Raw genomic sequence first — 26,960 nt, 5'->3', positions numbered from 1 at the left:
AAATATTATGTGAAAACTCCGGGACCGGTGGGACCGACAAATGAAAACAATGCTAAAAGCCGGTCCCGGCCTCGGCATTTTCCCTCAATATAGGCCTAGCTGCTTTAATATACCTTTTCATTTAAAAAAAAATAAGGACTTGATACTCAATGGCATCCCTTTGTATACATATAATGTATATATTTCTAATTTATTGTGCGTGTGTTTTATTCCAGTTTTCCTTTTTATATCAAAATTGAACTCAACTATGTGACATTTTTTCCCAAATGAACACATTACATTACATTTTCATAAAAAGATAAGGATGTAGAAGAGAAATAAAATATATGCACTTATCCTATTATATATATGCTCCTCTGGCGAGAATTGATTGATTGAACATTGTTTAACGCCCCTCTCGAGAATATTTCACTCATGTGGAGACATCACCATTGCCGGTGAAGGGCTGCAAAAGATAGGCCTATGCTCGGCGTGACGGCCTTTGAGCAGTGAGGGATCTTTATCGTGCCACACCTGTTGTGACACGGGACCTCGGTTTTTGCGGTCTCATCTGAAGGACCGCCCCTTTCGCCTTTTACGACAAGCAAGGGGTACTGAGGACCTATTCTAACCTGAATCCCCACGGGATTACGACGAAGAAATCGTGTAACTAGCATGTCATCTAGTTACACGTGTACTAGTTTCTTCAGAAAAGTTCCCCAAAGCAGAGATACTGTGCAGAGAATGTTGAGGAAATTGTATGCTTTATATATAGGTCATCAGGTGACACATGAGAAAGCGAATATGAAATTATGGATACAATTAGACGTAATACGTCACGACAACAGAGGAGCGCTGGAACGACCACGACTGCCATTTTCAGTCGTGGCGGAGTCCTTATCTGCTCGGCATCTCGTAGGAACTGGACAAACACTTTATTCTGTCATTCCGAAAATTGATGATGATCAAATAAATGTCGTAACAGAAAATATCTTTTAACCAATTTTGGAGTGAAAAGCTAATGTTGGAGAGTAACATTTACCGCCATTCATCTTGATATTGTTATGATACAGAGTTTTACGCAGGGAGATGCTATTGTTCTCAAGAAATCTGTGGACTAGGGTACCGTTGGTTATTACACAATGAAAGATGCATTAGATGATCGGTATCTGTTCAATAAACCTCTCGTGTTATTTATTCTCAGATGCCAGAAGAAAATTAAGCTGCATCAATATTGCAAAGAACAGCTTGACAAAATATCTTTATTTTTTTTTCTATCTCAATTTTGACTAATTTAGTAATATTTACATTTGCAATGTTTTTTGCGTTCGATATATTTACCATTTGAAATGATAGCCATTTCCTTATGAATTTTAATGATATGTGTATGAATCTTGATAGATATAATACGACTATTTTATCGGCTGGAAATATTCCGAAAGAAATGAAAGTAAAATGCAAATATGAAAAATAAATTTCATTTTTAAAAATACACGAAGGTATGAACAGCAACGCTTCACGTCAGCTTGTCCGAAATATCTAGGGCGTTCTGACGTTTTCCTGGCTTTTTTTATGATTTTGATATTTACAATTGAATTTGATATTATTGATTAATTATGAGTTTAACATTGAATTCGACTCTTAAATATTTTAAATCGGCCCGAGAATACCGCCTCCAGTTGGAGGCGGCGAATTTCCAGTTTACGTAATGGCGCCGGTTCTGACGTTTTCCTGGCACGGTAAATATCATTAAAAAATGCCAGGAAAACGTCAGATACTTCGGACTACACGGCAGCCAGGAAAACGTCAGATACTTCGGACTACACGCCAGCCAGGAAAACGTCAGATACTTCGGACTACACGGCAGCATACACGCCAGCATACACGCCAGCATACTTTTCATAACGCGTAATATGCTGACATGTTGCTGTAAAACAGCACGGTGAACATCGTCATGTACTTTCAAAAATGAAATTTATTTTCTTAGATGTACAACTGTACTTAGAAAGACATCATTGCGATTTATTACTAGTATATGCATTTATCAAACATCATTCCAAATAAAGAGAACTTCTTGGGGATCCGGGTCAGACTAGGTCCTCAGTACCCCTTGCTTGTCGTAAAAAGCGACTAAATGTGGTGGTCCTTCCGATGAGACCGCAAAAACCGAAGTCCCGTGTAACAGCAGGCGTGGCACGATAAAAATCCCTCCCTGCTCAATGGCCATAAGAGCCGACCATAGGACTAAATTTTGCAGCCCTTCTCCGACAATGGTGACGTATCCATAATGAGTGAAAAATTCTCGAGCGGGATGTTAAACAATATACAATCAAATAATGAGAAATCTAAAAAAAAAAAAAAAAAAAAAAAAAAAAATGAAATTATGTAATTATACGTGAAACATATCTTTTAATTATTTTGTGTGTTGTTGAGACGTCTCAAAATGACGTTCATTACAAAACAAAAATTGAAAAACGTGACGATGACTGTACCATGTTACAACGCTCTTGGTATTTCTTCTACTGAATAAAATCATTAAACCTTTTTACTTTTTTCTAAATTTTCGTGCTCAAGAAGAAGTAGGGAATCTTAATCCCCGGCGGACTAAATCTGTCTAAGAAGTCGATACCATCTCTATTCCTTACAGAGAAACATATCAACAAAAAACCAAACACACAACAAATACTCAGATTTCCGGCGAACGGCTGGCAGTCATTTTGTAACAATAAGTCGAAATGTGCAAATTATGAATGTTATCTGCCGATTAAGCAAACGAAATCAATGTTCTATTGCCTAATGTGTAACTAATTCAGACAAACTTTCCGATGAGGGAAGCGATGAGAAAATTGATTAGATCTATGAACAAATCGAATATCACTGGCATAAAACATCGCTGATTCGCCGCTGCTTGGGATGGAGATGTGAGACTCGCAATACGAGAAAATTTAATTTACCATTAAATCAACCTCATCAACAGGCGTAGAATGGGCCCTCCAATTTGATTGGCCGTTTGTTTTAGAAGAACCCACCCGCTTGGTTAATTCACCCTCAATCAGTGAAAAACTAAAAATATAATGTATGGCTTGTTTCAAATTACAAATAAGCTTTTCGTGGATTTTTCAATTTTAAAACTACGTGATTTATTTTTTTAATTTCTTCATAAACCTTTTCTAAACCAGTGCCACGGAATCAAACTTGTGTTAGACGGACGTCTAAAACCTATCTAATTTCCTGTCAGCTCCAAGATACTGCTTCATTAAATTTTCATGAAAGAAATTACTTTACAATTCCAGCTAAAACATTACTTCCCCTGCCGATTCACTTGGACTATAGCGTTCCGTTCGTATTCGTTCGGAATACCTCGTGGGTGATAAGGGGCACGAGGGATCAGTTATTGCCCGTTGGCATCAAACAAAACCAGATGTGTTGGTATTAGCCATTTAGACAATCCAAAAATCGGTAAGTATGTTTTCCATTTTTTTTCCAGTTTATTTAGAAGTCATTTTAGCTCAAAAATACAAAATTTCTGAAATAACGATTTATTTGATACTGTTAAAAATCAATCATTTTAAGTTGTGAGAAAGTGAAGTTTTATTGCTCTTCCTTTAATGGAGTATTGACGAGGATATACAAAAAAAATCCAAGTTGGTTCCCATGCAAATACAGCATTGTGTTCGGCGTTTCCGTTTTCACCTCAAAGAGCCATATTTACCAAGCTGTTTAAGGACCCCCCTCTTCTTTACCCATAGATTACTAGGATCTGTTGACTTAAGCTACTGTCGATATTTTGTCTTCACAAACTCATCAAAACCTTCATATTTAAATGGATATTACCAGCGAGTCAATAGCGCATGTACGGTACGAATTTCAAAAGAAATCGGGGAAAACAAACTTAATGAAATGGAGGGAGCATTGATTGTACATCACAAATCTTGTACAAGAAAATAGTTTGTACAAAATGAAAAGGGAAGATCAGGAGTGAACGTAATTTGCGATGACTTCAAGCAGGTAGGACAGTGTCAATATTTATCTCTATTTTTCCATGTCACAGAACGTTTAGCTTTAAGACATTTCGTCCTAGAATTTGCTACTTTTTAAATATTATTTTATTAGAAAGATGAACACTACAGTATATTATATGTAATCTTTTGTAATAAAATATTGATAACTTTTTAATGTTAAAGAGTCTATTAGAGCAATATCTTATGTTTGACCGCTTTGCAGAACATCTCCGAAGGGAACAATGATTAAGTTTAAGAGGCAAATTTAAAATGCCGACAATATTTTCCCATTTAATGCGATCAAGTTTTAACCAAACACGAAAGTTATGACTTTTGATTTTCGAAAGTATCCTATTAGAACCAGAATAAGTTATACGGTATCGAAGGGAAGCCATTTTAATATTCAATTTCACACAGGTAGTTTTTAATGCTACCCTGCATTATTAATGAGATGCTGTGAACAATACTTATATACATAGAATTGTTACCACACAAGCACACGAGTCCATAAGAACTTCTAGTTTCGTCGTGGAAGCCTCTTTTCGGAATTCGAATCAAATGAAATCGTGACAGAATTTGCAGTTTACGGTTGATCTGAAATAGCAGCCCTTTGGTCTACCTTTTACTTGATCACGAAGGGCTATCAAAGACAGAAATGTTTCGCCTGCAAAGCTCTGATCAGTCTTCAAGAACGCGAACATTGCAGAAATTTAAGAGAACAGTACCGTTTTATGTGAGCATTGATCTATAATGAATGAAGCCAACGTTTAGTCAATTGCCTCGCCTCTCTGACTGCATAGCAAACCACCCGGGGTGGATGTAGATTGATTGGGTATAAAAGAGCATTTTATTGGGCATTATGTCACTTGTACATGTTTTTACCAATAATCCAGGCAGCTCCTTTCTCTGCATTCAACATGCACATGTATTGACTATCGATCACTCATTCAGATTTTGAAGAGCATTTACAAACACTCGAGACTCCCTGCTAGCACGTGTTATTCCAAGTTGAAGATGGAGAATCAGATTTCAAAGCTAAAATAATCAACTGAATAAAACGGCAGGTTTATTGTCATATCGTTTGAGATGATACAAAGCGCATTATCTGAATTCTTATAATTGAAGCGATTAAAGTGTCTATAAAGAGAAAAACCACCACGGCTGATATATGATACCCGGATTGTGAATGACGACATCGGTCCAAGTATCTCAGGCAGTCATTAGTCAATTAAAATCTCATCTGTTTTGACATTGTGATAATGATATAGTAAACATTGGTATAAATGTTCACCAGACGAACTCTGAATATAACATTTCGGAGTAAAATACTAAAGACCCTTCTCTAACTTCTCTTGTTTCTAAACCGATAAAGCCGACTTCATTAACCTGCACGTGAAAAAGAAATCAATGTAAACGAATAAACTCATAATCTGTAATGCTATTAGCAAACTAGGATGAGTATTGTTTATCCTTTGGAAATGAGTCGTAATACCAATAGCAAATTATGCAAACATATGAAAATTGAAGTTCAAAATTTAAAAACTTCAAAGGGATGAGGACAGTTAAAACAAAAATTTAGCACATGCAGAAAGTTACAAAATTTCACTTTAAAAAGGTTTAAAAGGAATTTTGCCACCTATAAGATAGCATTTTATATGACGTGATGTGACAGGGATGATCTGCAATAGTAAGAGTGGACCCTTCGACACTTCTGGTTGTTTTCATGAATATTTGATTCAGTTTTCGGAATCTAATCTGAACAATACAAAGCCTGATCATTAAATATGTACAAATTCACGGCGGATACTTGGAAAGAAAGGGGGGAAACTTGACTTTGAAGTTACTTTTTACGGATTGATGTGACATAACATGTATTGTGTATCTATTACCATATAGCATTTTCCACCCGACATAGTATGCTTAATTAACGTTTTTACATAATAAGGGTTCTTAAGGAACCTGGCTTGATGCAATGAGACGAAAGGCGCCGACACGAAAAAGAGAAATAAGTATTCTTTTTGATTTTCTAGACGAATTTCCCCCAGCATCTCTTTTGTTGACTCAAACAGCATTGATCATTAAGATATATTTAATTAATATCATTCAGCACAAAACTTAAACCATGAATGTCATCGAATAAAATTGAATACTAAGTTGTAGTAAGGTCAGTCACCTTAAAAATAAGATTAACCTTAAATATGAAGTTTGATTAACAAAACGAATTTTTTTTACGATGTTTTTAACCAAACGATAAATCTGAGAAAATTACTGGATTAATGTTGCATTTTTTTTAATTCTTAGGCAGCCTTAACATGAGATATGTGTGTTGACGGTCGATACGCTGTGTTATTGTTGTCCCTCCTTCTTCTAGTACAAGGTAAGGCAAAGACTTACAGTTTCATACTACCTAGGGGCTACTTAACATGTTAACAATCACCGACTTAGTGTTTAAGCACTCTTTATTTGTAATCAATGAAATATCGTGGTTTTAAAGCAATTCCCTTGTCACTTCCTTGTAATACATTTTATGCCCCCGTTTTTGTTTTTTCGGAAAATTTTACACATCAACGGTTTAAAAAACCGAAAAGTTCACCGTTTTCCTCGGGTGGAAACTGCAAATAAATCAAAGCCAACTACGATCAACAGATTTTAAAACGTTAAGTACATTACTATTGATATCAAATAATTTGATGTATGAAAATAATTCTGACAAAGATTTTTGATTATCGGGGCGTATAGATTGGAATCCGCAGAGGAACTTGGTATCCATCGTTATTTTGGGGGGACGCATCCCTCCACGAATGTGATACGTCTGAACTTGATTTGGTCAGACAAGCAGAAGCCGGCTCTTTACGAGGGGCATTCATTTAGCGCCCGCCCGTCCCTGGTAATCACTGTTAGGTAGAGGATAACTCGATTATATGGTCTGGCGTTCTTTCACGAAGAAGAACACGGCCAATCACATTATAGCGACTATTGTAAAAGTCGTAGATCTAATTTCTTGAACGCCATTTAGCTTAATCGAGTTTTCCTTGTGAGACCATTTCCAAGAAATTCGAACGAGCGCATTTTTTTTCTTAAAGATTCAATAGATAAGCACGAGACGCCATGTTGGATCAGTCGGACGTGATTTGGCGGATTTAGCTGTACATTTGATCTTCCTTTGGTTTATACGATACTTATGATAATACACATTACACATTAACTAACTGGCAAACGTTGTTCGATTGTTTTCATCTGATCCTGAGATGTTTCTTTGTCCAGAACACCAGATGGTCACGCAAGATCTCGGTAAATCTCATGAAAACTGGTCCCCCTTGGTTTCTCTTTGTCCCTGTTTGCATCATACATTCAGTTTACTGACTTACAAAAGGTCAATTTTGTATATCCAGAAACTCGGCATTAATGAATTATAGCATGTCACGCTTTTGCTAATTGGCTAATCATCGAGAACAAACTTCTCGAATTCTTGAGCGAATATTCCATTACCATAAGACAAAATTAGCACCTAATAACATTAACCCTTTGTTTCAAAGGAAAAAGAAGCATTGACTGCATTCCATTATTCTGACCCTTCCATACTGTCTTTAAATCTGTAACTGCACCGTGTATATTTCATTTTGGTTTCGAGTTAATGAACGTTCCTCCGATTTGTCTCAATGGAAAATCTAAGGAAGGCGTTGCATGTCTATATTGTTATTTCCCCCCAATGTGTTGAACTTCCTAAGTCAAAAACGTCTACCGGAGTGACGTTAAGATTCATAAAAATGCCGCGTGGAATTCTATTAAACGAAGGTACAGTGATTGACTGTGATTGGTACTATTACGAAACCTAATTCTGAAAATTATTGTCGATTTCAACCATGAAATCGAGAGGTTTCCTAATGGTTGTGGAAAAAAAAACCTGCATTCTAAAACAAGAATTACTTTTCATTTTCCTAAACATTGTCGTTTATCTATTTTATTTCACATATACAAATTCTTATGAAATGCAAAGAAAAAAAGAAAAAAAAGAGGTGATTTCTAAGTTATTGAACTGTAGGTTAATTGACCATAGTACCATGATACATACTGCATCAGTACAATAACCACAGTATCAATTATTGAAGTATCTCGACCTTACGTTACTCTGTCATAAAGCTTGGTACATGTATATTTTATTTTTCAGATAAAAATCCATGCAACGTCACTAACATTTTAAAAGATACTTAACATAGAGCGCAAGGTTAAATTTTGTCAAGATTTAATTCTTGACTCTGTGGATGTGTATTGAATACAAAATCTGTATCTAGGTCTTTAGTTTAAAATCCTATAACATAAACAGGCTGTCATTCGCCAATGTTCAAGCAGAAAAATGAAAATAATCCCTAATGTGTAGGGAACAAACGTTCAGTGAGTTTTAACCCAAGTTTAGTGAATTGCCTGTTGTTGTTTTTTTTTTTCAGAATGCCTTTCTGAATGTACATTCCCGGAATTTCTAAGGAGTAAGAGGGACGAAGAGTCTGGGCAATTAAAACCCTGGAAGACAAGAACACACTGGTTCCAGATCAGCACCAACCCCAAAATACAACAAACGAGCGAAATATACGTCACAGGGTCCGACATGTGGCAGATTCGACAGGAGTTCCACAGGACGTGTGAAAAAAAGTCTAGACGGATGTCCAACACGATCTCCCAGTCAGAGATATGTGGCCAAAAAATGTTGATGTACAATCGCACTTGTCTTACCGTGGACAACGCAGGCCTGAACACCTACCGACTCTTGGAGCATCATATGACTGGGTAAACATTGATAGCAATTCATTTTATATATTGATTAATGAAGACAAATTAATTAGTAATTACTCAAGGTAAGCTGAGTGAATATTTAGTTCAAACATTCAGAATAAGATATGATGTGAATTAGAGAAACTGAAATTGGTAAAGTTTGAAGGTAATGTACGTCTCATGTTAATTTCCCTAAAGGTGTTGCATGAAAGATCGAAAAAGAAAAAAGTTATTCAAATATATGATAAAACCAATTGGAACGTATGTCTTGATTCAATAATTTTTTTAATTAAGTTTAAAAGACGTGTATTGACAAATTAGCCAAAACATTGCGAGTTTAAATCAAGCATTAAGCGATTATTATGATTTTTAGCGTTAAAATGGAGGGGTATCCCCGAATTTCAGAAAAACTGCCTCCGTGAAACGAAATAAATTTAGCATGAACATGTTCTTCGAGATGTCCTCTAAAAAAAACTGTCGCTTTGAAATTTTGTTTCACGGGGGCATTTTTTTTTGTAAATTTAAAAAAATCGAAACGATTTCACTGGTATTATTTTCAACTTCACCTGTCCGTTAATGTTCCTTGATAATGCATGGTCTACTGCGTGGTTCAGTGGGTAAGGTCGTCGACTATTACATGTAAAGGTGTTTTCTATTTTTAAAACGACCGGGTTCGACTCCCTCACGAACACATTTTTTTTCATATTACGTTTTCCATCTAGATTTTTCTCTCAATTGAAACACGCTTCTAGCTTTTATTAATATTTCATGTCAAATCTCTGTTTATTACCATGTGCCGAGTTTGAAATAAGCTTCCAACCTGGACACTGTTTAGTTTGTGAATAGGACTCTCAACAAACACGCCGAATACCGCATGCAATACCTGTGTTACGATAGTCAATGTTGCTAACGAGAAACTTGTATGTTTTTATGAATGAAAGTTGTTGACAAAGGCATGGTGCTTTTTTTTTTTTTTTCGTCCGTTGTGAACTATGCACAGCTTTGCAAGAAAAACTTTAAGGCCAAACAAGGTAAATAACCGTTAAACAATTTGAGTCGATGTATTCCAGTAGCAAATTGCTATGTTGAATAAATTTTTACAGGTGCATGTACTTCGAATAATGTTGAACTTTATTAATGCGTATTAAACTTCCCATATTTTGTTTTGTGGTCAGAGTCATGTACAGTTGCCAATTGTTGGTTGTAGAAAATAATACATACGAGTATAAGAGCTTCTGAACTGTAGTAGTATAGAATATTAAATATTTGATACACTCGTAACATGTAACCGTATATTGTACATGTATCTGATACTCAGAAAAAAGAAGACAATTTAATTTTCACGATTTCAAAAATTATCTTTAGACTACATGTATAATGTATTGACACATAAAATGTATTAGGCTTGTCCCTAGTACTGGGCAATCCTTCATGTATTTAAATGGTAAATACGCAATGAGTATAAGTATGAATGAAGGTCAGTTTTACGTCACGAGTGCTCCTATTAGGGAAAATTCCCGCTTCGGTGCAACACCCTCAATTTACATTTGAGTACATTTTTGATTATTGACCATATATTTGGATATTTTCTCCACAGGGGCTAAGCCCGTTTTGGACCTGAACTCTGTGATACCATAACTATCTATATTTATGGTATCACAAGAGTTCAGGCCCATGACGGGCCTAGCCCCTGTGATTTTCTCTGGTGCTGGAAGCGTTCATTTCAGTATTTGTTTGATTGTGTATCATTATCATTTTCATTGTTAACTTTCATTTAGGAATCTCTCTCTTTAATTCTATTTACGCTCCCTGGACCCAGAATTGGAAATTACTTATTTACCTATTATTGAGTACAGACAAAAGACTAAAAGAAAATGAGCAGTTGATACCACTGACCTTTATAGTAAAGCAAAGTCGACCAAGAGTTTTAGATACACAGAGAGTACGATTTAGTATGTTCCTTGTCTCTTAGATTGTCTGTGTTTGATTTAATCATCCTTCCTCATCCCCCTCCTTTGGGTTGATCCAGATGATCCAAAAACCTAATTTATATTCGAGACCGCTTTGCACGTAATACGAGTGTACATGAACCGTGTGTTCTTGGTGAAATCTTAGTGAAGTTGACTCCTCTACTCTCGTCTTTTTGCCTCTGTCGGAATCTCTAACTAATAGTCGCCATTTCCAATTAATTTTTAGCGGACGAATTACTGCCACTCTCTAATTTACAGTGAATTACTGGGAAGTTACTTTTGCAATTAGATAATTCTATGTCCTTCCTTTTAACATTCTGTAAGCACAGGAAATTAAATACTGCATCTAGCTAATCAATTTCATTGCAGTTCTCTTGGCAGGGGTATAAAAGGAGGATCTGGGAATATGACAGTTGAGTTCATTTCTGTTATATCTGCTGGGTACTCTTTTTGTCATGATGTACTATATAACCTCATCATTCCCCGATCTGCGCTGAGTCAATAAACATACATTCCTACTGTTTGAATTTGAATGACTTCTAATCATGAAATAATGACCGCTTAGGGGGAATTTGTTGGAGAATAACTCCCAAGGCCGAGATATTTGTTGGAAAATAAAAACTGAGCTCGAAAGACGAGGTTTTGATTTTTTAACAGTATCTCGAGATATTAACAAATCCGACAACAAGGTAATTGTTTCTGTTCTAGTAATGTTTGTAAGACGTACAAAGTACATCTTTAGGAGAAAAACACACTGCACATGCACTAAAACATCAGTGTTTTTATTTCATCTTTTTTTCAATATCCAATGGTTTTATTGCAAGTTTTCGGACCGTAATAAAATATAGAATACTGCAGACATCGCGCACATGTATATCAACTGATGTTACGAAGACTTCCAGTAACTGTATATTTAGCTCACCAGAGCTGGAAGCATAAAGGAACTTTTCAAGTAACTTTTTGCCCGATGTCCGTCTGTCTGTCCGTAATCCTTTAACATTTTCCGCTTCTTCTCCAGAACCAAAGGGTCAATTTCAACCAAACTTGCCATAAAGAATCCCAGGGTAAAGGGGATTCAAAATTGTTCAAATGAAGGGTCATGTCTTTTTCAAAAGGGAGATAATTAAGAACTAGTAAAAATATGTTGGCATCTTTTTCAATCACTGGGCCAGAAAAGTTGAAATTTACAAGAAAGCTTTCTGGCATGGGTAAATTCAAGTTTGTTTAAATCATGGCCCCCTGGGATAGGGTTGGGCCACATTAGTGGATCAAGTTTTCACATGGTGATATATAAAAAAAAAAACAAAAAAAACTATAAAAATCTCCAGAATCACTGGGCCAATTTGAATCCTGTTAATAACCATTCTTTGGCAAAGGGAATCAACTTTGGCAAAGGGAATCAGAGCTTCCTTCAAAGGGAGGATGCACCAAGAAAAGGCGAAAATAGGGTGGGGTCATTTAAAATTTTCTTCTTAAGAACCAGTGAGCCAGAAAATATGAAATTTTTATAAATATAAATCCGACATATAGTGTAGATTCAAGTTTGTTCACATCACGGTCCCCGGGGGGTAGGGTGGGGGCACAATAGGGGATGATTTTTTTTTTTACATGAGCATATATATATAGAAAAAAATATTTTAAAATCTTCTGCTGAAGAACAAAAGGGCTATGATTAGTCATATTGATATGCAAGCACCCCATGGTACTACGGAATTATGTTCAAGTTGTGGTCCCTGGGAGTAGGATGGAACCACAATACGAGATCAGAATTTAAAACAGGAGTATGTAGGGGGGGGGGTCTTATTAATCAAATTATAAAACGGGATAATTTCAGCTTCTCCATCGTCAACTTCTCATATTTATGTAGCAATATTCCATTATCACCTGCATATGGTGTTCATATCTCTCAACTGATTCGATACGCAATAGCTTGTTCTGCGTATGATCAGTTTTTAAATTGAGCAAGCTACTGACAAATAAGTTGATGAAAATACTAATTACTGTTGTCGACAGATATCAATGAAGCTACGGTATTAATCACTAGTCCGTGTTCAGCACTGTTCCTGTATATCACGTAGCTGAACCATATTCTTTTCTAACTCAAAATATTCGTCGGTCGTAAACTTTTGAATATTTTCAACTTCTTCTCTGGAACAGTTGGATCAATTTCAACCAATTTTGGTATATAACATCTATGAGTAAAGGGGAACCAAGAATTGTAAATTTCATGGACTCTGGCTCCCTAGGGTATGAGGGGCGTGGCCAAAATTAATGTAATCTTCAAAGGTCTTCTTCTCTACTCCTGACAATCATGCATTCAACTATTGGCATGATTAGAATATGCAATGAACCATTTACCAAAATTGTTATATTCATAATCCCTGGCTTCATGTCCCAGGGTGGGGCTAAGTTGGTCATATATTGAAAATACATTTTATCTCAGAAAATCTTTGGGGGGGGGGGGGGGGGGGCATCAAGAAGGCCAAATGTTTACATTACTATAATGAGCATTGAACCCCCTAACAATTAAAACTGAAATTCAAGACCCCTTGGTTTAGGCCCTAGGGTGGAGATAAGTTGGCCTTATATTAAATGCATTATATGAAAAGGTGAAGATAACGAACAGTGATCAATCTCACAAATCCTATAAGGAATACAAAGAGTTGGTCAAATACGGACTCCTGGATATATACCAGAAGTGGGATCAGGTGCCTAAGAGGAGTAAGCATCCCCTATCAACCGGTCACACCCGCCGTGAGCCCTATATCTTGAAGTCATAAATTTAACATTGTTCATTATGATCTTGCAGGGTTTTTTTCTGCTTGATGTCCAGCAAGTAAGAAGGTTTTCTATTGTATTTTCATTACAAAATATGTTTAACCAATCTAGCTTCACCCTGGTACCTGAGCCCTGAGGTCACGGATTTCACAATTTGGTAGCGGGCTCAATTTTCATTATAATTATGCAAACATTTTGATTTCCTGATGTCCAGAAGTAGATACATCTTTTCAATAATCTCGTTTGAAGTCAGCATTTCTCAATTATGGTCATTATAACGATTTTGTTTGCCAATACAACCTTGCATTGGGTCAAATGTTGTCTGACGTGTTTCATACCTATTATTAAACTGTTTTTTATACACTGATTTTAACCACGGATTACTCCGTTTAACTGACCTGGGTGTAGGTGCCGGGGTGAGACTTTGTTGATCATGTGTTGGAAATGTAATATGCATATATTTTAGAAAATCTTTACTTCTGGACTCAATAAGGCAAACTCTTTGCATGATTATGGTAAGCAATAAACTGCAAAAATTCATTTGCCCTTTTAGACCTCAAATAGAAGATCCATTTTACTATGACGTGATAATCTTACTCTTCTATGGAAGAATTGTGAAATACAGTTGTGCATGATAGCTATGTCAATATATCTATTATCTAGTACAAAGTATAATAATGGAGAAGTGTAAAAAGCACTCAGGTAACACAAAGATTTGTACAGACCAAAACATGTGCCTACCCAGATGACCCTTAAGGCCCATGCGCTTATTGTTTCTTTTTCTTCCTCACAATATACTGAGTATCTGGCTTAATAGTTAGTTTGCCTGTATGTAAACCACGTAACTGTGCAGTTGATATTCATTAAAAAAAACAAAAAACCAAAATAATACTGTACGGTTTCTTCACGAATCACTGAATGTGGGCGGAGCTCTTCTATGGTCATTGTTATTTACCTGGAATTTACCTGGCCAAGAGATCAGGTTGCTGTGTATACTTTTGATGTACACAGGAAGGGTCTCAGGGCTGTCTGCAGTGTTTCTGTGGTCATAGTGTTTGTATAATGGTTGTATCCCTATGACTAGATGACACAGAGTCTACACCACCCCCTGTTTCTCTCTTTAACTCTCAGCCATTGGCTCAATGAATAATTTCTTTTATAAATATTTTATAAATATAGAACTATCATAATTTGATAATATAAATTATTTCAATATGTTACAAGTTTTACAAATTAATGGGCAAATTATTGTTTGATTTCTGATTGTTTAATTTATGTATGTATATAGAGGGGGGAAATTACAATTTGATTAAAATGGCGTTGTTCAGGGGTCCTTTTGAAAACAACTGAATTAGGAGAAAATAGTAGTTGTGGACAGATCAATGCTATCAAAACTCTAGAATACAGGGCTTCCTCAAGATCTAAAGAATGTCTGTAGGTACTGGCTGTTATTGTTATCAAAACAACTCTCTGGGGTAGCTCTAGCTGCAGATGTCACTCCACCTGAGATCTATTGTTAAATGTTTGATTGACAGACGGCTAACAATGTGGGGGTTTTAACTTAAAGTTGCTAGAATAAGCATAAAAAAACTAAAACCGCAATAAACCATGAAAATGTCGCCATCCTCCCGTGGAAATGGCCATTCGAGTGGAAGATAAAACATCTATCACGATACTGAGTGTGGTATGATTGGAAACTTTTTATAGTTTTATTTTCATTGCAGGACAAAGTATGTCTGTATGTCGTTCCACAGAAGAAGTAAGGGCGTGGTCACGGTGAGGAAAGGTGGGTGCAGACAATGCTGGGTAGAAACAAAGAGTTACACAACCGAGAGATACGAAAAATCGCATGCCAAAAATTATAATGCAAATTTTTTTCCTGAAGCATTTGTTGAGACAATATTTGAAAAGCATTAGGTTAAAGTGAGAGAAAAAGATAACCGAAAATAATATTTATTGTGAAAATCTTGGAATAGTACAAACATCATTTTATGTGTCGCCTGCGAATTTAGGCATATAGACATTTATGGATATCTTGGTCCATCCACCTCTTTGAGTGTCCATTTCTCGCAACCTAGAACATTAAAAAAAGACAGGACCTTTATATTGAGATTATGTGTTAAGTTGATATGAATCACAATTAATTATGCTTTGGCAAGCGACCTACGTATTCTCTAGAATGCTAGATTTAATGACATCATGCTCCAGAAAGAGTTCTTTTATTGTATTGATATTAAAGTAAAATATCATCTCACGTAAAAGTATTAATATAGGTAACTTTGTAAGTCTTTCAAGTAATTAAAGGCTGAGTTTTTCAACCGGTCGGTTTTCCTCCGGCAAGTTCAGTGTGGGGCGGAGCTAAATTAAGGCAGGTGTGAAGCCCCGTGCCCGAGGAAACCCTGCTAGCTTGTATATATCGTCCCAAATACACAGGATGTTATCTGTGTTACCTGCATTACCTGTACATTTTTATAAGATTGAAAAATTCATGGTAGTCATTTTTCTTGTGCAGGTTAATCGAAACGCTGATAATTAAAACTAATGAATCAAACATGTAAAAATTAAAGCTCGATAAATTTATCTTATATAAATGAGAACGTTAGCCATTGAAAACGTAGACAGAGTATTCTTTATTCTAAGTTTTCTTGTATACATTTGGCTGCCTCCGTCAGATTCCCGGTATCCGACGATGGACTGCCAAACATGCAGTTTCCGACGGGAGTTCCTGCGTACTGCGGTAAATTTTCTGGCTATGTACAGCTGATGTACCGACCATCGTCCCACGCTCCGTGATTATTCCAAAACTGCTCAGAAAGTTTTATTCAGTTTGAATTAGTTTTTCTGGACGGTACACCAGAATACTCTGGTTATCAAAGTTGGCTGTGTGACTCGTCCATAACGCATGGCCTACAAAAACAGTCAGGACATTCGGATTTTCCGACAGTTCCTTCGATAAATGGTCCAGACGAAGAATTCGTTCTTCCTCTGGATCCCAATCCCAACCATGATACGCAAGAAAGATCCCTTAAAACGGCTAACTTCTCTTCCGATAAGGTGACAGTTACATCAATTTAATTAAAATTAGATGTTAGATCCGCTCGAGTACTCGCATACTTATGTATGCGAATAAGCGAGCGGATCTAACATCTAATTCTAATAAAATTGCAGTTACATGCACGTTTGTCGCTATGTTTCGAGAGAAAATTACGCGTAAATTATATTCTAAAAATCCATAATAATTATCAATCGTACCCATTCCTAAGCATAACCTACTATATTCTATTACAATTGATGTAAATGTATGCAAAATTTACAACTATCATTGTATGACTATCTCTACATGAAAATCCCCTCTCCAGTTGGATTACGCGGTAAGGTAAGCATCAAAAGATTGCACGGGCGCCTCGATCGCCAGACAAGATAGATAAGGTATACATTTCTAGTCAACTCGTACCCTGACCGACTCGTACCCAGGTCAACTCGTACCCCATAGGTCAACTCGTACCCAAAAGGCAAAAGTCATCTCGTACCCAAGAATCTGCCCATAATGCAATATATCTATGCGCATATAAGTGACATATCGCTTAGGTACGAGTTGTCATCAATTGAAGAGGAGGAGTCAACTCGTAACCAGATTCTTGGGTACGAGTTGACTTTTACCTTTTGGGTACGAGTTGACCTATTGGGTACGAGTTGACCTATTGGGTACGAGTTGACCTGGGTACGAGTCGGTCAGGGTACGAGTTGACTTGACTCCCAACTAAGTGTCCATCAATTTCTAGCATCCAATGTGAAGCTTAATTTCTCCTGATTGACAGGGGTTCACAGGCCAGGTAAATTTGAAGGCGGTGCTTATTTTCTTCAAGAGAGCTCAACTAAGAAACTTTTTTGGCAGAAGATGCTAATTAAAGTGTTTTGAAATTCATCACTTTGAATCAAAGGGAAAATGTTAAAAGTTTAGAACAAAGAGTTACTTCTTAAGAACACTTGATACAAACAAAAACGGATGCATGGGTTGAGATATATAAATTATCTTTGCATTAGTTAGGTTTTAATTAATAATACAAATATAACTTTATGGATAACTAATAGGGTGGTGCTCTGTTTGACACAATTAAACACATCACACGGTTTAAGGAATTAGAATTGTAATTTATCAACTAATAAATAACAAAGTATTATGCCAAAAAATCATATTATAAAACACTTACAATTAAAAATATAACAAACTAAAAACACAACACTGCGATTTATGCTAAGGAATTATGACCAATAAAACATTACAAAAACGCCACAATCCTAAGAACTACAATATAAAAAACCATAACTACAATATTTTGACTAGAAAAACACTCCAAGTTATAAGAGCAGATAATTTGGTAAATTGTATATACAAAAAGTGTCAAAGATGGGGTATCTTCCGCCACCTATCAATGCTGTAGTTACCTTCAGCTTTGATATGCCCCATCCACCACCCTACAAAAATATACACCAAGTAAACAAATTTTGGGACATAGACAAAGAATCAGGAATCAAGCATCTGTGAAAACATCAAGATAATACTAAAATCTTCCAAACATCGAATAAAATATGGCGAGTGACGCTACCAAGTTGCGCACGCGCAAGTACCAAAAATAATAGGTGGTATTTATAGACAGTGGCGGTAATTATGAATACAGTATCCATAAATGTTTTATGTTCATAAATATGTATTTCTTTTAAAGAATACCAGTAAGGGACTTAGAAATTTTCTATGATGTTATGATGTACATTCCATACGGTAGATTGTATTCACTTTACTCCATTTTGGAGAAAAAGATGTTTGTAAAAAATGTAAGAAATGGAACTATTCAAATACAAAACATTGTATTTAAAATATTTTTGCTGCAGAAAGAGTTGTTATGATTTTGATATTGAAGAAAATATTATCGCTTTTAAAACTGTTAATATAGACCCCTTTATGTGTCTATCAAGTAATTAAGAAATCTCGACCAAGGAAATTTCAAAACATATTTTCAAATAATTTAATTCTTATTGTATCCTTGTCTCTGATTGGTCAAATTCCAATTGAGGAACGCAAGTTATTTTTGTATAACCTGGTTTGGTATGTGGACAAACCCCCTTGACAACCAGATGTCGGAACTATTTTCTCTTTCTCTCTCTCTAAATTTACATCGCAGCACTGTTTTCAGCCTTCTGTGGAATAGAAAGTCAACGTGCACAATAAGATACTTCGGTGTGATACACATGTTGTTTTCTCGTTGTCAATATTAGCATCTAGGCCTACTTGTACGCAAATCACCTTAGTAAAACATCTTTCTCTGTGTGTATGGTCGAATAACAAACTCCCCGTCGGGGCCTCATTACGTCACAAACGAACACTGGCGGAAGTTTGGGTCGAATAATAGATTAAAACAAAGATATTATATTCGAATTAATGATTTGCCAAGTAAGCATTACCCTGTTCATTTTGAAATACATTTCTCACTGGGGAAAAGGAGGGTGTGTGTGTGTGTGTGTGTGTGTGTGTGTGTGTGTGTGTGTGTGTGTGTGTGTGTGTGTGTGTGTTGTTTCATTCCTTGATCCGTCTTTCGACAAAGCAAACAAAAATTCACATTTTATCACATGACGTCAGACACATTGACATGTGGATTGCTATTTGTTACTTGCTTACATATTTTCTTGTGTCAGATTTACTATTATCTACAACATTGCATACAAGGGTAAGTTTTCATCTAGTAGAAGTTTTCACAAAGTTGAAAGCCGTAAATTATTGCATTTTCTGATATTTGAAGATTTATTTTGGGTAGGCCTAAACAATGCAATTTCCCCGCATTTTCTCAATCTGTCGGAGATGAGCGACTTCAAAGTCGATCTCTATCTCTAAAGGGCAGCGAAATACGCATTACATGGATAGTCTACACATATTTTCTATCATGATACAATATTTTGATAAATGGCTAGGCTCCGTAGAACTAAGATTAAAGATGGCGACCTTCGGCTTCACAGCTAGACGCTTCGTGTCGCTGTTGCTAAGTAAATCATTGCGCGGCTTGGTTGACTTGTATTTTTCCGAGTTTATGTACATTTTGATAAACAAAGGTTAGCATCTTTGTCTCTTGCATTAAATTATTCAAATACGAAACGTTGTTTTTAATTATTTTTTTCCGCTTAACTTTGACCACTGAACGAGTTTGTCTGATTCATCGCATCTATTTATAGGAGATAAAAATTATGATATTTTCCTGGTATTAAAATTGTCGTCTAAATGCACATGGTTTGCATACAGTGAATTAGAGGTAGGGAATAAATTGCTTTTACAATCTCTCGGAATGCTTGTTGATTTCAAATTGCTTATTGTATAATTTCAAATTGCGAGTTCGTAATTATAGATTAAAACAACGGACCTGTGTGAAACAAGCACTTGTCTATCTAATGGTGTCTACTTTCATACCATACTTTTTTCATTAGAACTGGGTCAAAACATCAACTAAAAGTGAGACAAACTATCCCTAGGAGAAGAAAAATTATTGAATTAAAGGTTCATGCCTCCTTTCTACGAAAGATAGTGGGTAGAAAATGTGTTTTAATGAAGTTAGTACAAAGTACTACAATCCGTTGTGTTCTGAGGAGCAATGAAATTGGAAAGATTTAAATTTTTGGAATTTTCTAATGAATGCCAGGGCAGTAAGTAAAACATCGTCATGTGATGTTAATTCCCATATAATGATAAGAACACTTGTATTAGTACAATTAATTAAAGGGAAAGGCAACCCTAACCAGATTGTTGCCTTTATGAATAAAGTATTACTTACTGATATCGTAAATGACAGTCTTTAACAACAAAAATCCATGCTTAACAGTTAAATCAATATTAATCTATCTTATATTTCAAATTACCCGCCGCTAAGAGAGCGGCCATTGAAGTTTAATTTATTACATCACACCGTCGGTTCCGGTTTATTTCATCAACAGCGCTCAAACTCCCCGTCGAGGCCTCATTACGTCACTTACGAATAGACCTCTCCTATGTGACAAGCAGTACAATATACAGATTTGTATATTGTGAGTCCGCGATTATCACGCAGGCAAATAACACTAAAGAAGTAGTTCGTAGTTAAAAGTTTAAAGATATTGACATTAAGAGCATCAATATAAAAGTATGGATTTTATTTTAAACATAAAATGATCAAAAGATCATTAGAAAATAGGGAGACTCTGTTCAAATTATTGTGTAAAGTAATGAACTTGATGTTTACGTTCTTGTTTTGAAAGTTGTTTACGTTTGACGTTATGTTTTTCGTCATTCCTCAATGACGTCACACAATAAACGCGGCCTAAGAAATCGCTATCCCATAATGCGTAACTGGAAGAGTTTGATTTGTAAGCAAACGAACTCTGGCGGAAGTTTGCAGCAGCGCTGTAAACATGAGAAGTCACGAACAGTTAAGTTTGGAGTCGTATAGATTTGAGCCCGTTCTTTCGCAAGAGGAATTTAAGAAAAGAAGACATTCAGTCGCAGATGGTACTCGTTTCTTCATACATGTACATGTCTCAAACCGCAACTTGTCATTACGCAAATGATGGATCCACAGTTTACATAGTATTTTCTTTTCAAATAACCTTGTTGGGTCAGGAATTTCGGGGGAAAACTTTTTTCACATCTCCCTTTCGCAAAACTGCTTGACAAGAAGGCATCCACCTATATACAATGTATTCTTAAAATCTACCACATGCACATCTTTGATGATCTTAGAATCTCATCAAAACTGGAATAGACGGTGTGACGTCAAAATTATTGATTTTTGTGGTCTTGAATACAAAAGAGTTCCGCTTCATGGCAGCTTCCATAGATGGCGGGAATTTCAATTTTTAACGTTTTAAAATTAGTACTGAGGCTTATCTAGGCCATGTATCAACAGAATAATATGACAAATATTTATCATGTAATTAATCTTATCATTTATTATGTAAAAAAAAAATTGGGGTTACCTTTCCCTTTAAGGATATGCGGGACGATGATCACGTGATGATTGCGAATTTATTATAGATTTAGAACCGGACTCAGCGTAGTTAATGCAGAAAAATCACAATGCTGCACAGGCATAAACTGGTTCCCTGTTGATCTCGCATCTCTACAGGTAGCCAATCAGATCACGCGCTCGTCTTTTTCCGTAACCGGTAAGAAGACCCGGACGTGGATCGGCGCAAGAATTGCATCAAATCGATGCTTTTCTTCGCCGGAAGCGCGCCCGTGGATGAGAGTTAAAAGGCCAGAACCGAATCCCTGAATAACAGAGGGCGAAGCCCTCTCACGGCCCGGAGGGCCGTGAGAGCGGAGCTCTCCCTATAGGTAACACGTATATACATGTTTAAAAGGAAAATGTAGGGAAATAATGAAAAATTAAACCATACCTATGGAACTTGAAAAGTTTGGTACCAATGGCGTCGATTCGAATATTAGCACGTGGACATGTATTCCTCCATTTTGAATCTCGTCTACCCTAGTTCACGTCGTTCTGAGATGTTACACATAAAATCCGTAAAAGCATGTAAATCTTATTTTCTTAATCATATATAATCACTCCACGATTAACGCCATGTTTTTTGTTGTGGTTCAAACGCTTTGTTTGTAAATTTGCTAAATAACGACGCTGAATATGACGTCACAATGTACTGTTTACATCAATTGCGTTATATTTCCCGCGTTCAATATAGAGGTGGATCAAATGTCCAAAAATTAGGATGCTTTGATACAGCCTCGTCCGCGTGCTAACTTCGGGTTGTTTTTGTCCTGTTTTGGATATAGATACTAATGTCAAAACTTTTTTGCTTCGCCCTCAAACACGGTCACGCCGTAAAACATATTATGTTATTTATATTTTCACCACAGATTCAGTTTTGGTATCATTAACGTCTTATTCACTCTAATAGAGGACGAAGCCCTCTCACGGCCCGGAGGGCCGTGAGAGCGGAGCTCTCCCTATAGGTAACACGTATATACATGTTTAAAAGGGAAATATAGGAAAATAATGAAAAATTAAACCATACCTATGGAACTTGAAAAGTTTGGTACCAATGGCGTCGATTCGAATATTAGCGCGTGGACATGTATTCCTCCATTTTGAATCTCGTCTACCCTAGTTCACGTCGTTCTGAGATGTTACATAAAATCCGTAAAAGCATGTAAATCTTATTTTCTTAATCATATATAATCACTCCACGATTAACGCCATGTTTTTTGTTGTGGTTCAAACGCTATGCTTGTAAATTTGCTAAATAATGAAGCTGAATATGACGTCACAATGTACTGTTTACATCAATTGCGTTATATTTCCCGCGTTCAATATATAGGCGGATCAAATGTCCAAACTTAGGATGCTTTGATACCGCTCCGTCTGCGTGCTAACTTCGGGTTGCTTTTGTCCTGTTTTGGATATAGATACTAATGCCAAAACTTTTTTGCTTCTCCCTCAAACACGGTCACGCCGTAAAACATATTACATAACATGTAAATGGAAATTGATAGTGGTACAATACCTTAGATGTGCATAATATCTTAGATGCATTTGAAAGTTCACGTTTCACAGTGTAACGTACGACTGTGACGTCAAAGTTACGTTTATGTATACGTAACAACCAACTCTGATGGCGTCGATCCACATGCGAGGTTCATTTGCGGTTACGGAAATAGCCGAGTAGTTACGATTGTACGGGTAGCATCAATCAGCGAGGAACCAGTTTAGCACAGGCACACTATATGACGTCACAATAAAAAAAAGTACGTCACGACGTTGTATCGCGGGAAAATGTCATATTTTGTCGGCTATACCGCTGTCAAGTGTCATGTGTAAATCTTATCAAATGATAATTTTTATTTCTATTTTATATTGATTACAAGTCTCCCTCTTCATATACATTGTATATATTATAGCGAGCGCAGCGAGCCAGCGCTCCGCGCTGGCTCGTACTGCGAGCTCTAATGACTAGAGCGCGGGAAATAATCCGAGCTAAATCTCAACCTCTAACAAGAATTTTTTTTGACGCCAATCCCAGAAGTCCCTCGTACAAAATGGCGGATGGTTCGATTCGTAAAATAATAATATAAAAAATCTTTGAAGTATTACAAACCTTTCTTATTTGAAAGGAAAGGATGAAAATCATATTCTTCCCCCTTTCTTTTTCTTTTTGAAATATTGTCTAAAGAAATGTAAACAGTCACGTCACAACTACCAGGCTACGTCACAACACGCTCGTTGCATTTCCCGCTAAACTGGTTCCTACATTGGCGAGAAGAGCAAGACAGTAATCCTACGAATTGACAGTGAACCAGATCAGTTTTCCTTGTTTTCAATATAAATTTTTTGAAAATGTATTCAGATATGCTGCGCTCGCTCCAACGGTCACGCCGTAATCATATTATATATATATAGTATGCGCCACAGTAATTTTGATAGTATAGCCTATAAGTAACCGAAATCGCTCCTACATGTACATGCAATTAGTATCTAGGCATTAACAAAAGAAAGTCAATCGTGCGTAAACAAATTGTTTCAAATACATAAGTCTCTTTTATGTAAGAGCATTAGATTGATTGGTTGTATATTGTTTAACGTTCCTCTCGTGAATTTTTCACTCACATGGAAACGGCACCATTGCCGGTGAAAGGCTGCAAAATTTTGGCCTATGCTCGGCGCTTACGACCTTTGAGTAGGTTAGGATCTTTATCGTGCCACACCTGCTGTGACACGTTATTCAAACTGTTTAGACCATTGCCCCTCGTGAGAATATACCAGGAACGGATCGACGATCTAGACCTGATTGGTTGACCAATCTTATATGTCGCATGTTAATTTTATTCCGCGACTATGATAGTTGAGGACGGGTGGGGTTCTTATTTGTATGTTGTGACCCAAGGACTGCTCGTTTAGCCTTGTAAATTTCGCGTCATTAATATGTAATCACAAAGTAGTAATTAATAATGTGTTCTTACATATCAATCAGTGCAAATTACAACTTTTACAGATCCGGAGTTGTTTTTTTTTTTTTTTATTGCTTTGACGTTCCTGGTTTGGTCCTCACTGCCGACAAGTATCTTCGACTCTCTCCCAACAAGTTTTCAGTCTATCTGTCGGTCTTTCTTTGTAAATTCCCTCGATCGATTTTCAAACCACACTGGTAACACTTTGATTAGATGAAAACCTTACGAACGCTGTACTGTGATGTGAAAACATTGAATCAACGCTATAGTCAGAATGTGGTTCGATTCGTGTTTCATAAAGAATTCAATGAAATCTTTCTATTTAATTGATCTTCTAAATTTCTAAATATAATCAATAACCTTCTAAAAAGTTCATTCTGAATTGCTTACAAAATCAAAACAAATTATATATATATATCAATATCATTTATTATAGATATTAGTATCTACAAAAAATCCTTTACATCAACAAATTATTCTTGATATCAAGAATTCGAATACTTAATGTCAATTCTCAAATCTTGATTCAAAGTCTTGATATCAATTAATTGAATAGTAAAATGGCATCCCATACATCCTATTTGCTGATATGTTAGGATTTTAAACAATGAATTACTTTACAAAGTTCTTGAGTAAAAAGGATTTGAATTGTTGAAGTCCGGTTATTTAATAATACTCAATCTAGTTGGATAGCATAATACCCTATACCCTATACCCCATGCATGCTAGTATGAGCACAACACGTGCAAAATAGATGTGCCTATCATTACTTCATAATATATTACGTAAGAACTTATCTGATTGGTTTATTTGGTCACGTGACTGGGGAGGAACTCTTTGAAACTCTCTAACATTGACTTTCTGATTCTTTATTGGACACAATAACGACAGAGGTGAATAAAGCTTCATATACCCCTCACCATCCTACAATCAGTGTATGCTATATTCAATGAATATGTAAGAAAGTATACAATATGATGATAATAATGATAATACAATAGGGGAATATATATTTGGAGTTGACTTGTCTGTATCTAGAGTACTCAGCCGGGAGTTGACTTGTCTGTATCTAGAGTACTCACTTTGCAGTCGGGAGTTGACTTGTCTGTATCTAGAGTTCTCACTTTGCTGCAGAAAGTTGATTTGTCTGTATCTAGAGCTCTCATTTTGCAACCGGGAGTTGACTTGTCTGTATCTGGGGTTCGCAGCCCGGAGTTGACTTGTCTGTATCTAGAGTTCTCACTTTGCAACCGGGAGTTGACTTGTCTGTATCTGGGGTTCTCACTTTGCAGCCGGGAGTAGACTTGTCTGTATCTAGAGTACTCAGCCGGGAGTTTACTTTTCTGTATCTAGAGTACTCAGCCGGGAGTTGACTTGTCTGTATCTAGAGTTCTCACTTTGCAGCCGGGAGTTGACTTGTCTGTATCTAGAGTACTCAGTCGGGAGTAGACTTGTCTGTATCTAGAGTTCTCAGCCGGGAGTAGACTTGTCTGTATCTAGAGTTCTCACTTTGCAGCCGTAAGCGCCAAGTATAGGTCAACATTTGTGACATTTCACTTAGATCTGGGAATGAAAAAATATCGAGTGAGATATCACACACACAAATAAAAACAAAGCCTGATTTAAATTTTTTGTTTCTATGCTTTATACTAATCTATAAATTTTGTCACAATTTTGTGTTGCCTGCCAATGATTCTAGTGAAGCTGTAACACTTCAATGAATAACAATCAAGGTATGCCGACATATGACAAATTAACACGCAGACGTACGTTACGCACGTTAGGAATAAGTTTTTGACAAGTTAGAAATTGACGTTAGAATCACCACTCTGGATTTTTTGTATAAAGATGTGATCTAACGAGTACTGAGATTTAATTGCATATTGGTATCTGATAGTTTCGTACACTAAGCTTGGTACCTTTTGACACTAAGCTTGATACCTTTTGGGGGAATAAATTAAAAAGATAATGATTGCACTATTACAAAGCTTTCTTCTTTACAAATATGAGGCAATTATTGCAGAAAAAATTTATGATTTTTTCTGCAATGCTAGCTACCTTCATCGCCTGATGAAACAACAAAGAAAGCATTTTATTGTTTAAATGCAAACTTTCATTTCTGGTTAGAGATACAACTTATACAAGTTCAGAGGATGAAAATATGTAAATATAAGATTCATAAAGGATGGGCTAAACCACATATCAATCGTTGGTCAGCTACCATGGGCTCCATACTCATACCGTTGAAACTATGAATCTTTCAAATTATCTTAATTTCTGTAAATCTAATTCCTAAAACACAAAAGTCTTAAATGACTGGTCATCAGTGGGATCGTCCGTACTAGTACGCTATACGGCAACAAAGAATCAAGTATTCTTTTCGAACGCATACTCAGCTATTTGCGGTAAAGGTTAACCATGATACAGGTTATTTTTAGGTTGCTGTCTGAATAACTCTTATTTCTTAAAATTAATGGAGTTGGG

General features: G+C 36.3%; 1 protein-coding gene across 2 annotated transcripts in view; it reads left to right on the top strand.

Moving 5' to 3' along the window:
* Nucleotides 1-2,989: 2,989 nt before the first annotated feature.
* Nucleotides 2,990-26,960, top strand: part of LOC125667296 (uncharacterized) — a 93,451-nt gene continuing 69,480 nt past the window's right edge. The window contains exons 1-4 of one of the 2 annotated variants that reach the window (XM_048900725.2): nucleotides 2,990-3,438; nucleotides 6,282-6,357; nucleotides 8,426-8,762; nucleotides 15,220-15,281. In XM_048900725.2, coding sequence (XP_048756682.2) covers nucleotides 6,300-6,357; nucleotides 8,426-8,762; nucleotides 15,220-15,281 — 457 coding nt within the window. In that variant the 5' untranslated portion in view covers nucleotides 2,990-3,438; nucleotides 6,282-6,299. Of the gene's footprint in view, nucleotides 3,439-3,824; nucleotides 3,988-6,281; nucleotides 6,358-8,425; nucleotides 8,763-15,219; nucleotides 15,282-26,960 lie in introns of those variants that run through there. The other variant, XM_048900724.2, reaches the window with a different exon arrangement.

This window comes from Ostrea edulis, chromosome 2 (assembly GCF_947568905.1).
Source record: "Ostrea edulis chromosome 2, xbOstEdul1.1, whole genome shotgun sequence".
In the NCBI taxonomy this organism is placed as follows: Eukaryota; Metazoa; Mollusca; class Bivalvia; order Ostreida; family Ostreidae; genus Ostrea; species Ostrea edulis.
Note: the sequence above shows the minus strand (reverse complement) of the source record. Positions and strands in the feature narration are given on the sequence as shown.